The sequence below is a fragment of the Coenobita brevimanus genome, chromosome 22, assembly GCF_032717465.1.
Source record: "Coenobita brevimanus isolate Jiangsu-jjx chromosome 22, ASM3271746v2, whole genome shotgun sequence".
In the NCBI taxonomy this organism is placed as follows: domain Eukaryota; kingdom Metazoa; phylum Arthropoda; class Malacostraca; order Decapoda; family Coenobitidae; genus Coenobita; species Coenobita brevimanus.
The window spans coordinates 2,746,327-2,762,042 of record NC_136975.1 but is presented as its reverse complement, the minus strand read 5'-3'; the positions used below and the strand labels follow the sequence as shown (position 1 = coordinate 2,762,042).

At 41.5% G+C, this 15,716-nt stretch overlaps 1 protein-coding gene across 1 annotated transcript in view; it reads left to right on the top strand.

The window, feature by feature from the left end:
* defl (Integrator complex subunit 7) overlaps positions 1–14,501 on the top strand; it is a 69,516-nt gene extending 55,015 nt beyond the window's left edge. The window contains exons 15-19 of the mRNA XM_080266773.1: positions 1,926–2,168; positions 4,858–5,040; positions 9,648–9,788; positions 11,060–11,158; positions 14,217–14,501. Coding sequence (XP_080122899.1) covers positions 1,926–2,168; positions 4,858–5,040; positions 9,648–9,788; positions 11,060–11,158; positions 14,217–14,501 — 951 coding nt within the window. The remainder of the gene's footprint in view (positions 1–1,925; positions 2,169–4,857; positions 5,041–9,647; positions 9,789–11,059; positions 11,159–14,216) is intronic.
* Positions 14,502–15,716: the final 1,215 nt, after the last annotated feature.

Sequence of the window (15,716 nt, the reverse complement as noted above, 5' to 3'; positions counted from 1 at the left end):
GATAACCTAAATTTGTTGTATGCTGATGATGCAGTACTACTTGCAAATACTGGACAAGAACTTGGAAGAATAGTACAGAGTTTTGCTGATGTTTATGAGCATCATGCCTTGAGAGTAAATGTAGAAAAGAATAAAGTGGTAGTTATTGAGAGAGAAAGTGACTCCCAGTGTGATGTTACAGTGAATGGAGAGAGACCAGAATTGGTGAGAGAGTTCAAATACTGGGGTACAATGATAGAAAAGAGAGGAAAAAGTTCAAGAGAATTGGAAAGTAGAGTGACACAAGGAAGGAAAGTAGCTGGTGCAATGAAAGCCTTTATAAGGAACTGAGGCTTGAGTGTTGCAGCTGCATGATGCTTACACGAAGGAGTGTTAGTGCCAACTTTAACATCATGGATGAGACTATGGTGTGGCATGAATATGAAAAGTCAAGAGTGAGAGCAGTGGAAATGGGACTGCTGAGGTATGTATGTGGAGTTCAGAGAGTGGATAGGATATGAAATAATGTGATTTGTGAAGGATGTGGAGTGAGGAAGTCTGTGGACACCAGAATCTAAGAGAGTGTACTGAGATGGTATGGTCATGTGGAGAGAATGGATGACAAGAGAGTGGTAAAAAAGGTATATTTGAGTGAATTTGAGAGAGGGAGGTGGTGAGGTAGGCCAAGGAGAAGGTGGAGGGATATGGTGGATGAGTGTGTGAGGAAGAGAGGTTTGGAAGTTGGTGGGGCTAGGGGACTGACAGTGGATCGAGCTGGCTAGATGAAATATAGTGAGGAGAAGCGCATGATCAGGGATTTGGCTCCCTCTTTAAACGTGACATCGTCTGGATTGACCCTGTTGGATATGTTTATGTGAAGCTACAGAACGTGGTGAATGTTTCTGGCATATCAGACAAAGCCAGGATTCCTGGGGCTTGAATGGTGAGTGAGCAGAAGCGTGGCCCATTGGATTGGGCAAACTTGGGCTGTCTGGATGTTGCTACTCCTCACCCTACCCTTGGGTGGGAAAGGAGGTCCGGATGATGATGGTGATGAATAATTATTTTATTATTAGTATTTTATCCTGGTAGGTGAGAGTGCTCACCATCCACTCACTCGATGTAGTGCTGCTTTGGGTGTCTGCCCTTTCCTCTCTTCTTTCCTTCCTCTTCTGTCTTCCTTTCCTTCATTCTTTCCTCTTCCTTTTGCCTACGGGTGATTTTACACTCCCTCTTCTTTCTTTCTTTCCTTCATTCTTTCCATTTCCTTCTGCCTATGGGTGACTCTACACTGAATGACAAGCCAAATGGTTTCCTGTACACCAGGAAACCATTTACAATGCTGGGTGGTAACCATATAACCAAATTAGGGCACCTGGTGGTTTAGTGAGTAATTAAGGTGCTCCAGTCGGATTTAGCCATTGCAGGTTTATATCCGGAGGATGGTTGGGGCTTATTGCTCATGTAATGCCTCTCAGGGATGAGCAAAGCTGGTCACTTTCATCTTACATGTCAAGACCATCCTGCCTAGCCCAGGGCTTGTACACTGCTCACGAAGTAACATAGGATTAGATGATGGGGGAAGTCCATATATCGCTTTTTTCAGAATTTTGCTTTTTTCACAATGGCTTAGTCCTCATTTAATCTGTTATAGTGAGTTTTTTTTGTATTTGAAGTTATATTTCATAGACCAAACCTTGGCACCTGGTGGTTTAGTGGGAAATCATTGCACTCCAGTCAGATTGAGCCTGTGTAGGTTTATATCCAAGGGTTGGTTGGGGTTTCTTGCTCACTTAATGCCACTCAGGGATGAGTGAGGCTGGTCACTCTCATCTTAAATCTCAGGACCAACTTGCACAGCCCAGGGCTCCTACACTCCTCATGGGGCAACGTAGGATTGGATGATGGATGGATGGACTAATACTGTAATTTTTTTTTTTTTTCAGTCTGTATTTGATGCAGATCCTCAAACACTGTGCAACTTAGCACTTCTGCAGCAGGGTTCACTTCTAGTTGCACAGGCAATAGAAATCATCACTCGACCTTCTGCTGGCCAAATAACCGAGGACTTCTCCGGACCGGACCTAACCACCATTACAGGGAAGCTGGGTGGTGGGGATACTGTGGAGAGCCAGTCATTGATAACAACATTAGAGGAGGCAACTGCACTTGTTAGGAGGCTGGCTCAGGTGGCTAGATTTCTGCATGTTGTATATGTTTTTGTGGCTGTTAACTGTGGTGGGGGTAAGGCAGATGGACTGTAGAAGTCTGGCCACATCAACTTAAAGCTCTCAGGTATTTTCTGGTCAGATCATATGATACCATGCTTCTTTTTAAGAAGCCCCTGTGGTAGGGTTATTGATGATACAGCTGATGGTTTCCGTGGACTGGAAGCTTAACTTCTTCAGTATGATTTGCATTCTCCTAATTGAAATCAGCTTAGCAGAGATTTTTCAGGCTCAAAAGTTAGGATTTACCCTTCATTAATCCCCTCAGTATCTCTCTTAATGCTTTGATTCCTAGTGGCCAGTAAAGCCAGCAGTTCTCAACCTTTTTTGGGTCATGCCACCCTTAGCCTTGGTTCACATATTCATGTTCCCCCATAGTCATGGCCAACATATCTGGCTTCCTCCCCCCCATCTCCTGCCATTATCTGACTCTGAAAACTTATTACAGAATGATTATATTTTTGCCACAGGTTTAAGTGGATGTTAACCAGTTGCATACAGGCTGCATTAGCCCTTCTACAATTCACTAATCCCCTTTGTGAGGGATAGGGAGGAAGTTGAGAGACATGTATATTTCAGCTGGGGTTTGGTCTGTCTTGCAATGTAAGATTTATTGGTATCTTGAAATGACCAGATTAGAGAAAAAAGCAAGAAAGCAGCCAGGTGGCATACATGAAGGAAAGAAACCAGCTACAAAGAAAAATTTGCTTTGAAGGCTGAAACAGATAAAAAATGAATCTTGAATATAAATCAATAGTTCATCATGACACGGACACACGCAGGGAGAATGAAGAAAAATTTAACTGATGGAGAAAACATTTTAAGGAATTGTGAAACAGAAAATGAAAGTAATGTGAATGTAAGTGGTTGGGGAATGGCTAGGAAAAGGAGGAAACTGAGAAGGGAGGAATAGGTCAGTAGGATGAAAGTAGTGGAAGCAGTGAAGAAAGTCAAATAGGGAGAGCCCCAGGAATTCATGGAGTGTGTGATGAAATGCTGAAACATGGGGGAGAGATAGTAGTAGAATGGATATAGAAGATGTGTAGATTGGCCTGGGAGGAAGGTAGACTCCAGGAAGATTGGAAGTCAGGTATAATTATTTCCCTGTACAAAGGAAAGGTGAAAAAGAAGTGTGTGGTAATCATAGGGGCGTTTAATAAGAAAAGTATCCGGTATGATGCTTATTGACAGAGTTAGGGAAATAACAGTGGAATTACCTGGAGAAGGACAGGGAGGTTTAAGGAACGGAACAGATTGTGTAGATCAGATATTCATCCTTATGTCTTTAGTGGAAAGTTTCTAGAGAAGGGAAAGAAGTTGGATGCAACCATCATGGATTTGGAGAAAGCATATGACAGTGGAGAGACAAGGAATGTGGAAAATATGAAGATTACATAGCATGAATGGGAAGCTGTTGACTGCCATGAAGAGTATCTTTGGGCATGCTAAGGCTGTAGTGTATGTGGATGGTGAACTGTGAGAATTTTACAGTCTGAATGTTGGATTGAATCAGGGATGTGTCATGTCTCCATCGTTATTCAGTCTGTATATGGATGGGGTTATGAAAGAGATAAAAGGTAGAGCAGTTGATGTTGGAGCGGCCCTAATGAGAGTGGGAATTATTTGCGAACTTCCTGTTCTCATGTTTGCAGGTGATACACTATTGTTTAGTGAAGATGAAGAGGAACTGCAAGGCTTGGTGAATGAGTTTGAGGGAGTGTGTAAGAAATGGAATCTAAAGGAGAATGTAGGGATGAGTAAAGTTATGGTCATCGAGAGAAATGGAGTCACTGAATGCACAGTGAGGTTTGATGAGGAGGAAATGGAAAGTGTGGGTGCATTTAAGAACTTGGGTAGGGTGATGAGTAAGGATGGAAGTTTGGAGGATGAAGTGCTTGAAAGGGTACAGCAGGGAAGTGAGGATGCTGTTCTTTGAAAGCTGTGATAAGAAATTGGGAAGTGAGTATGGAAGTAGTCTCTGTATGATAGTATTGTGGTACCAGCTCTAATGTATGGAAGCAAAGTTTGGTGTTGGAAGGACACAAGTCATGAATGAGAGCAGTGGAAATGAGTTATTTGAGAGGGAATGTGGAGGTATATGGAGAGACAGACTGACAAGTGAGGAAGTGAAAGACATCGTGTTGTGGATGTGGATGTGATAGAAAGCGTTTTGAGAAATACACTGAGGTGGTTTGGCCATATGGAGAGGATGAAGATTGAGAAACTAATGAGGAGAGTGTATGTGAGTGAGGTGGAAGGGGGGGAGAGGGAGAAGGAGGTCGAGTATTAGATGGAGGGATTAAGTGGAGAGATATATGAGAGAGAGGTGTGTGAGCTGGGGGGAGAGCAGCAAAATGACGAGGGACAAGACGACATGGAAGCAATTTGTTTGTGGCCATCCCTTAGAGGATTAAGGCATCTGGCACTAGATAGATGGATAGATAGTATAGTAAATACTTTTTTTTTCTTTCTTTAAATGTAGCTTTCATGGTGAATGTTTTTATTATTGCTGTTCCATTCCAAACAATTTTTATTGTGTCTTGTGAGGTGAATGGTTATTTTTTAATCTTTATTTCTTAACTCACCCTTTTTATGTGCTTTGTAAGGTTAATGCTAACTTTTACTTTTTTTTATTCCATTTGTCTCCCAGGTATCAATTGAGGTAAAGCCTGTGAGAGAGCAACATCTGCAACTTCTACAAGGCATCTCACAAGTAATCACAAGTGTACCCCTGCCCTACCCTCGCTTCTTCTTCCAGACGCTACAAAAGACTACCATTACCCTGGCACTTCTCCCTCAGCCTCGCACGCCTGGTGACCCTATCTCTGTACAGGTAGGAAAAGCAGACTTTGTCTCCTTTGTAATCAGTCTAACCCAATATGACTTCCCAACCCACTGTAAACCAACTTAACCTAGTCAGTGCTTTTTCATTTGTAACCCAAATTCAACCTAACTCAAACTAACCTGATCAAACCCAGCCTAACTAATCAACCCAACCCAACCCAACCCAACCCATTCAGACTACAGAAGACAGTCATAACCCTCACATTTTTTCCTGCTTCAGCATTGCACACTTGGTAAGCCTGTCTCTGAAAAGGTATAGTATAGTTAGTATGCACTGACATCACTAAACCCCCCCTCCAGCAAGTCCAATCTTTTACTGGACATATGCTCACTCAACTCACATGTAAGAGGAGTACAGCAAAGCACAAATTATAGTACAGGTAACACATAGTTTTTGGAGTTATTATTTGGATGTTGGCATTGCTGATAGCACAAAATATTGAAGTATATTAGCAGTGCCTTGCCAGCAGAAAATGTGGATTAATATAAGAACAAAGATGTCAGCTGTGTCATGCAATTGAGGTCTTGAAAAAAAGAAAAACATATGGTAAAATCACACTGTTGCTGAGAATTTCCTAACTAGCTACACACTGTTACTGTATTCATAATGGATGAGTCAGTTTTAAGACAACCTGAAATACAGCATCTGTCTACCTATCTATAGCCAGATGCCACAATCCCGTAAGGGGTAGCTGTTTGTCTTTGAGTTACAGTAGTTGTTTTACAGGGAGGGGCACTACCCCTCTGCAAACCCACTTGTTGACACGTAGGAAACACGTATGGGTTGGCTATATGGTTACTATCCAGCATTGTAAATGGTATCCAGGTTTACAGGAAACAGTTAGGCTTGTCACTCAATGTAAAGCCACCTGAAAAGGAAAAAAAAAAAGAGTTAACAAAAAAAGCGACAGGAAAGATAGGAGAAATTGGAAGAGAGGAGGGCAGATACAGATAAAGAATGATAAAGGTGAAGGAAGAAGAAAGCAGTGCTACATCAGGGGAGTGGATGATGGTTGCCTCCACCTACCATCTAAAGACAGCTTCATGCTAAAGGTAATTGCCACAAAATAATTAGTTTTACTAGTCATCCAGTAGGGTCGTTTAGCAAATGATGCTGCTTTATACAGTACTGTGTGCAGTATTTATTCTACAATAAATGGTAGGTACAGGTGCTAAAAGATTTACAGTGCTTGTCTTCTTGGGGCTGTATTTTAATTAACTGAGGAAACCTTGATAGATTATTTCTAAAAATCACTGTCTTTGGTAGTTTGCATGAATATACATTCCAAAGACAAGTCATCCACTATAGGTTGCCCATTTGGTGAGCTTAAATTGCTGTATTGTGCTACCAGTCCAGTAGACCCTTAATTTCCACAGCTGGTGTACGTGAGAATAATACCGTGCATACTGAAACTTGTAAGTCACACCACTGAAACCCATGTTATATGGCTAAATGATGTGGTGAAATCCCAGATGTTCCCCAAAGTCTCCTGCCTATGGCCCTCTTGAAAAATTTTTACCCCCATCTTATCATACCTAACATTCATTGTAGTACACATACAACCTCTAGGAACATCACTGGGCATTAAAAAAAATAATAATTAGAGTGTACAAAGTGGTAAGTAAGTGGTGATCACAAACCATGACAGGGGATGGAGTGATGTTTGGGTGCCAGGGAAAGGGATGTATTTAAGTGGCAACAGATCTGCTGAAGGGCATGTGAAAATCTATTTTGATAGCATAAAGTACTGTAATGAAAAACTTAGTTGAAAGAAGAAAAAGTATGTTTAGAGTGATGGCAATGAGGTGAGAGATAAGAGGCAGGCAATGAGGGATAAATGTGTGTGTGTGTGTGTGGCCAGTGATTCATGAATTTAAACAGACCATTTCATGTCCCATAATTTTAGCTGTGTTAAGACCATTTGTTTTAACAAAAAACTTAGTTTAAAGAAGAAAAAGTACATAGTCATGGCAGTGTGCAGTCTGTGCTTGTGTACATGTGTTTGTACATGGCCAACTGATTGAATGTGAACAGACTATTGCATACTCCATAATTTTTTCCTTGTAGAATTATGACTGTTTCTTTTAGAAAATATTGCAAAAGACAATATTTTTTCATGGTCAGATAAGCATGCGTCTGACTAATGGACAGTGGAACTTTAGGAGGATGGCAGCAGATGGGGCTGACACCTGGGATTTTTCTGTGCAAACTATTTTTTTTCTCCCCCCTACATTTACTGGGCAGGGTCAGGGTTTATCTTTCTGCACAAAACATGTTTAGTGTAAATTAAGCCCATGTAAATATAAGGATCTACTGTTGTTCTAACTTTCTTATATCTATCCATTCCTTTTCTTTTTTCATGAACTGCATTGTGGTAGGTGATGGTGACCATCATCCACTCACTTGATGTAGTGTTGCCTACTTCTTCCTTCACCTTTATCATTGTTTTTCTGAGTCTGCCCTCCTCTCCTCCTATTTCTCTCATCATTCCTATCACTTTTTATTACTCTAATTTCCTTTGTAAGTGTCTTTAGACTGAGTGACAGGCCTAATGGTTTCTTGTAAGCCAGGAAATCATTTATAACAATGGGTGGCAACCATATAACTCACATGTGTTCCCTACGTGTCAACAAGTGGGTGGGCGGAGGGTTAGTGCCCCTCCCTGTAAATCGGCCACCCCTTACGAGATTATGGTGTCTGGCCATAGATAGATAGGTAAACTTCTCCGATATGTCTTGTCTTGTTTTCAGATGAAAGTCAGTGAACTAAAACATTACCTTGACTTCTTTTAGGCACCCAATACTTCATCCTCATTGTTCTTAATTGTAGCAGCCACATCTTGCCCGGTGTTGTTGTTTGGTGACGTCATTGGCATATTGTTTATAGACTCTCTCCTTCTCAATCTAATCAGACTGAAGCAAATCTATATTAACCCAGTCTGACTTGTTCTAACCAAACAAAACGCTATCCTAATCTAACCGAGCTCCTCCCTTCCCATAAACCCCACCTAACCTGACCCTTTTCCTGCATAACCTAACCTGACCGGTTCAAGACTATCCTGCCCAAACCCAACCCAATATGGCCTAGTCTAACCATATACTCCTTAGTAATCTAGCCCTGTTTAATTAACTTGTAGTAGCCAGGTGACCTAAGCCAGTCTGTCTAGACCTAAATTGTAATCTGCGTACAAAGATTTAACATTTTTTTCTTTCCTTTGTAATGTAATCTAACCAGAGGCTTCTTTTTATGTAATACTGTAGTGACTATCCTTCTGAGGGGACAAACCCTTTTTCCTTCATGCATACTGCTGACAGGGGCAGAAGTTGTTTTCCTACCTTTAAATATTTTGGACAACAGTAACTTAGTCTCATACCCGGATGCTTCAGATTGAGTCATCAGGGATTAACTGTCGCTGTTTTCTTCCTTTTTTGGCGGTGGCGGGGGGGGGGGGGGGTAATCCTTTGTATATTGTGACATATATTTTTGGTATTGTCATAAGTTTTAATAGTGATCCTTTGGTTATCACACATATGGTTATAGCAGTTTTCATTATCACAGCTTGATGAAAACATGCCTTCCCTGCGTTATCGTGTATTTTTTTTTTTTGGGGGGGGGGGGGGGGGGGGTTGAAATGTTATCTTGCACTTGAGCTGGTTTCTGTCGACAATGATGGTGCCAAATCTGTGGTTTCTGATGCCATTGAGGGATTCAAAGATGTGGCCCTACATGAGTAGTTAATCCCAGGTGGTGGATACCACTATCTGTCCACCCCCTAGCCTCGGAACCCCGTACCTTAAACTCATCTCAAGTCTCAATATGGTACATGTTTCTTCCTCATTGTACTCATTTCATCATTTTCTGTTAACCTTACCGTGCCAGTGTGTGTTCCTGATACTTATCATAACAGTATGTATGTACAGTATTTAGTGGGCCTAAATTGTTGTAAATGGAAAAATTTGGGTTTACAAGTGGGGTGAACAGTACCAATTAAGGTACATCCCCTGGGCTTTGTGCTTTTGTTATCACACATTTTCATTATCACGGACTAGGCACAGTACTAGTTATGTGCAGTAACCAAGGACTCACTGTATAGGACTAGATGATATCAATAAGTTATTGTACGGTGATCTCTTGGTTATTGCAGTTTTCGTTATCACTGCTAGATATCTACTGTATTTGCACTTCTGTCATTATCACACATTTTTGGGCAAAAAAATTTCATTATTGTGCACCTGAGCTGGTTTCTGCTAACAATTATGGTGCAAAATCTGTTGTTTCTGATTGCTTTGAGGGATTCAAAGATGAGGCCCTACTCAAGGAGTTAATCCCAGGTGGTGAAGACCACTAACTCTCCACCCCTTAGCCTCAGAACCCCATACCTCAAACCTATCTCAGGTCTCTGTATGATGTTGTACTTAGCTTTGGAAAGATCTCTCATATGGAACAGGTTAGTAAAGACTATATTCAACTCCTCGAGTGTAAAAGTCTCTTGAGCTGAGCATAATAGCCTGAAAAATGCAAGAATAGAGAGAAAAATACATCACTGGAGTGAATGGTTATGGCTGGAATACATTATCCTATGAATTGCTTTTCAGACATCATCCCAGTTGGCTGTGAAAGTCGAGGGTGTGATTGGTCATGGTAAGAGACCAGGATTGTTCCGATCAGTGCGTTCAGTCACACTTACTGTCAATTCGGTCATACAGAATAGACCACAACATACACTTGATATGAAGGTAAGCTGTATGTATGTTTGTATCATCGTCATCATCTGTTATCATTAGTGTCATCACTGTTGTTGTTGTTATTATTATTATTATTATTATTATTATTATTATTATTATGCTCATCATCATCACTATCATTACCACATGCATCATCTCCATCAGCATCACTGTCATTATCATCATTAGCATCACCATTTTTGTAATCAATCTTCATCATTAGTCTGTCTGTCTATCTGTCTGTTGCCAGATTCCTCAGTCCAAGGGATGGCCACAAACAAATCGTCTCCTTGTCACCCTGTCCAATGCCACTTTTACTGCTTCGTTCCTAGCTCACATACCCTTCTTTCATATACCTCTCCATCTCATCCTCGGCCTCCTCCTCCCTCTCCCCCCCCCTCCACCTCACTCGCATACACACTCCTTGTTAGTCTCTCGCTCCCCATCCTCTCTACGTGGCCAAACCATCATTAGTACTACACATATATTTACAGTACCATCATTTTTATCATTACATTACCCTTAACATCACCAACAACTTCATTAGTTTCTTTATCATGACATAGTCAACACCACTTCAGAGGATTCAGTTTTTGTTACTGTGGTAGGAACCAGTAATTAGCTTCGGGCAAGTCAAAGGAGATAATTAAGAAGTATAGGGACCTTAGGTTGTTACTAGTGGCGACCATCATCCACTCACTTGTAGTGTTGCCTACTTCTTCCAACATCAGTATCATTAATTTTCTGTGTCTGCTCTCTCTTGCTCTTTCTTCCCTCCATCATGTCTTTTTAATTACCCCCCTACCCACTTCAGGTGGCTCTGCACTGAGTGACAAGCTCAATGATATCCTGTAACCTAGGACACCTGAGTGGTAACCATATAATCTGATAACAAGGAGATGTGGAGCCTACCATGGTCCCTCTGTAACCGAGGTGAGAGATGCAGATGTTGCATCCATCCAGGAACCAAACCTTCTCACTCATCCATACTCTACACTGGTGCAAGGCACTGTCTACTGGAAGGAAATGTCAATTCACTGCACAGGATTGTCCTGCGAAAACGATTGTTTGCCTTTCGTTGATGAATCTGTTCAGCCAAACAGACTGGGGTTACATAGCAACAACAAATGTTATAAGGGCAATGGGACTCATACACTACATAAGTGTACAGCATTATGGCCCACCTTAGATCTCCCTGCATATTTTAGAAAACTGTCCCATACAGAGGAAAGTATTCAGAAGTGATAGGAGACATTGTTGATATAATATTTTTTTTTTTCTAGATTGAACCCAATGAGATGCTAACACAAACTGTGGAACCACATAATGACTTCTTTGCTGCACAATTTCTTCTTGGCTTCCCGATTCCTGGAGTATATCAGGTACGTATAGGTGTAGAAGCCGCAGTTAAGGAGAAAAGACTTCTGGAACTGGAAAAGGGGTGATTACAGAGAGGCTGCCAAGCATAGGACTAGAAAGGAGGTATACAGGGCAAAATCTGTCTCGGAGACATTTACTGAATAACCTAAATAGTACATAAAGGAAGAATATGGTATTTAAGGTGGCAAATCAGATGAAGACAGAAAACAGGGATATCATAGGTGAGCAGTGTGTAAAGAATTATGAAGGAAAGGTAGTGAAGATATTACAGATGCCCAGAAAGAACATTATAACCAGTTGCTAAATGAGTAGTTTAACTGGAAAAGGGAAGGTTTTGAGTCAGTAGATCCACTATTTGACCCTTGGCCTTTGATTGATACTGCAGCTGTGAGCTGGGCAGTAGGCAGGATGTAGCTGGGGAAGGTGGCAGGTGTGTTTGAATTGACTGCTGAAGGGAGTAATAAGAGTAGGTTTAGGTACTGTGATAAACTTGATTATATGTGAGTGTGTTGTCATGGATAACTAGCTGAAGAGTGTGATTGCAAATTAGTATAAGGGGAAGGGTGATACCATGGAAAGAGGAAATTATAAGGGCATTAAACTTTTGGACTAGATAATGGAGGTAATGAAGAGAATCCTAGAATAATATGATAAGAGAAAGAGAGAATGTTGGTGAGATGCAGTTTGGGTTTATGCAAGGCAAAGTGACCACTGATGCCAATATTTCCAACAGCATCAGGAAAATAAGTAGGAGAGAAAAAGGAGCTGTACTTTGTTTTTATTGATTTGGAGAAGGCCTTTGGCAGAGTCCCTAGGAAGGTGCGAAATGGATGATGAGAAAACTTGGGATTGAGGAGTGACTAGGTAGAGTTGTTATGGCTATGTATGTGGGTGCTTGCACCTAGGTGAGAGTGAATAGAGGTTTGAGGGATGAGTTTTTCATTAAAGTTAGTGTGCATCAGGGGCCAGTCTTGAGCATATAATTGTTTGTCTTTAGGCAGTACTTCTGTGATTTTCCCAGGAATGAGTATTGTTTCCATGACCGGGAGCCATCTGAGTGTGCCATGCCCATGACAGAGGTTATTCTCTTGGGCATGGAAGCATACATTCCTTTCTCATACCCTTTGACTAATGCAAAAATGCCATGGTTTAATCACACTTGTTCTAGTGCTGTCCATAACAAGGAGAAGGCCTGCTAAAGGTACCGGGGCCAGGCTACCCCTGAATCTCTCTCTCTCTTTTTTTTTTTTTTTCCTGCTCCGAATCATGCTAAGTCTGTTCTTCGCTCTGCTAAAAATAATTTCATCCATACTAAATGCTCTGAACTCCCCAGCTCGAATTCTTCCCACTCCTTCTGGCACCTTGTCAAAAACATTTCCAACAACTTTATGTGGCTGGAGCTAGCTCTGGCTAGAGTGAGGAGTGGTTGGAAGAAGTTCTGGAAGCTGAACTCCTGGTGTCGAGAAGGCTCTCCCTCTGTGCTAAGGGATCATTGTATGTGGCATGTGTTAGGAGGATAATGCTGTATAGTAATGAGACCTGGGCAGTAAAGGAAGAGGATATTCACAGGTTCACACAAATAGAAATAGCAATGATTAGGTGGATGTGCAGTGCGTCCCAGAGTGCAAGGCCTGAGGGGGCTAGGGTTTTGAGGGAAGAGTTGAGAGGTAGGATGGGACTGGAGTCTATTGGTGTTGCGATGAAGAGGGGTAGATTGAGATGGTTTGGGCATGTGAAGAGGATGGAGGATAATAATTGGGTGCAGAAAGTGATAAGTGTTAATGTTAGGGGTAGAGCAGGAAGAGTCAGACCGAAAAAGACCTGGGACGAGATCATCGAGTGTGAACTCGGGAGGAACTAAATAGGGAAACTGCCAGAGATTGAGAAGCATGGAGAGTAGCCATTAGGTGACCAAGGCCAATGCATGCAAGCATGTTGGAGCCTCCAAAAATGAAAAGAAACGAAACCTGTGAAATGGCTCTGCGAAGCAATTGCTTACCTCTGGTCGATGGGTCTGATTGGCCAAACAGACATTGGTTAAGCAACAGTGATAGCTTCACATTATAATGTTACATAACCAGACCACATAAAGACATTAATGCTGCAGTAAGATTTTTTTTTGTGTGTATTTACAGTAAACTCTATTATCCAGCGTAATTCATCCAAGCCCTTCGCTAGTTAAAGTAAAATGGCGGATATTGCGTAATACCCCCCATCAGCTCAGTATTTGGCATCGAGCCGGGTATTGTATTACAATCCGACTCAAATCTCTATTCTAAAAACTTTCCCATGGGCAAGAGATGAAAATTAAGCATAAAATACAGTAAATTAATGATACAGTACAGTAATAGTGCTGGTTGGCTACTGTTTACAAACCACTTGATACACCTCAACACTGGATATTCCATAGAACCACCAGTTACTTCCCATTTTGGCTCCGGGTATTGCATAATTTCACCAGATATTGCCATAACAGAGCCGAACCAGCAGTGCTAGATATTGCAATGACAGATAATTGAGAGAGTACTATATGTATTTATACGTAATGAAGTCCATTATGTAGGCATGACAGCACAGAAGTATGACAGTTTTTATCCACATGCATGTGCTGTATTACTGTGCAAAGGTATATCATGTGGTCTGGTTTATCTTGGCCAATGCATGCAGCTTTCATCTGCATACCTTGCTTGTATGACCAGCTCTGCTATAGATGTTTAACACGCACGCACGCAACCCCCCCCCCCATACACACACAGGTACAATCTGGCCACATATAAACTCTGATTGTATTCTTATTTCTCATCCAAAGCTGTAGGCACAGAGCACCTATCTCTCTGCACACTTTTTCTGTCCAACTCTCTACTGCAAAAGTTAGCCGATACTCATAGTCTTTCAGTAATGCAACTGGTCACCTCTGGAACAGCTTTCATTATTCTGTCTTTTCCATTGCCTATGACTTCCATTGTTGTAATGTGTCCAGGCATCTAAAAATGAATGGTTTTGAATTTGGCATTTTCGTCATTAAAATGATACTGTAATTATAACTTCTTTTAATCATAGGTAAGTGTGGATACCTCAGTAACAGACAGCTCAGATGACGCGTGGCAGACTGGCCCTCGACACACCCTGACTGTGAAGTCTCAAGAGGACCCTGCCAGCAAAGCCAGTGTGAGTCAGGCTCCCAGACAGGCACCCCCAACACAGTATGGCCCATCGGGTTCCCAGGGTGCACCACCAGGCCCACCCCCAGGAGTCAGTGTACTGCCACCACCTCCAGGCAGTAGCACCACCACACAGCCCATGGCACAGATACCACAGTTTACACTGTCAAGACCAGGAATGTAAATGACAGAACAGTAACAGCCAGGCTCAACATTACCTCTTCTGGATACAGGAGGACCTGAGGTGAAGCAAGAGTGTCATAATCCTGGATCATTTATGCCAGAGAAGGTTGCTCTACAGTCCTGGCATTCGTTACATGAGGGAGAAAATGTGAAATGTGTACAAGTTGTTTTGTCATGACACAGATACCACAGTATGTATTATCAGGACATAGAGATGTTGCATCTTTAGCATTATTTTACCAGTATTTTTACCCTAAGTGCTCTGACGAACTTGCTTCAATTGTGCCTCCACTGGTCCTGACAATCAAGATGAGAGTGACCAGCCTCATTCATCCCTGAGTGCCATTACATGAGCAATAAACCCCAACCAGCCCTTGGATATAAACCTGCACAGGGTCAACCTGATTTGAGCACCTTAATTACCCACTAGACCATCAGTTGCCATAATTTGGTTATATGGTTACCACCCAGCATAAATGATTTCCTGGGTTACAGGAAACCATTTGGCTTGTCACTCAGTGTAGAGACCATAAGACAGCAGTACATGAGTGAGTGGATGATGGGCACCCCCACCTATCACTCTTGGTTATTATTATGACAGAAAATGACATAAATCGTCACATATTGGGTGGTTTATATTTTAAAGCAGTGTTAATTGATTCATATGCATCAGTGCAACTCATTCATTTTCGCGACCATCGATCCCCAGCTGGGTGATACTTTTATAGTTGGCTGTAAAGCAGTGAAAAAATAAGGGAAATTTGTAAACTACTTTACTTAGTGTTCTGAGGTTTAATTACCCCTTTTATAAATGTCCTCTGGCCACCATTTCGTCACCTGCCTCCTCCCCTCATTATTATTGTAAATATTATTATTACAGGTATTATTATTATTATTATTAATGTATGGTTTGGCATGAGAACAAAACGTTGGAAGTTAGAGATGTGCAAATGAGGTGAGAGAGGAATGTGTGTGTGTGGAGTTTGTAAATGGATAAGAAATAATGTGATTTGTGAAAGGTATGAAGAAAGGAAGTCTGTAGATAGTAAGAATGAGGGGTGTGTGTGCTTGGATGGTATGGTGATGTGGAGAGAATGTGAAAGGATATTTATGACTGATGCCACATTTTGTGTGCTCTTATCATAGTCATGCAATTTCATACAAAATTATATAGTTTCAAACAGTGTCATACAATACCTTCCATAGTCAAGCACTC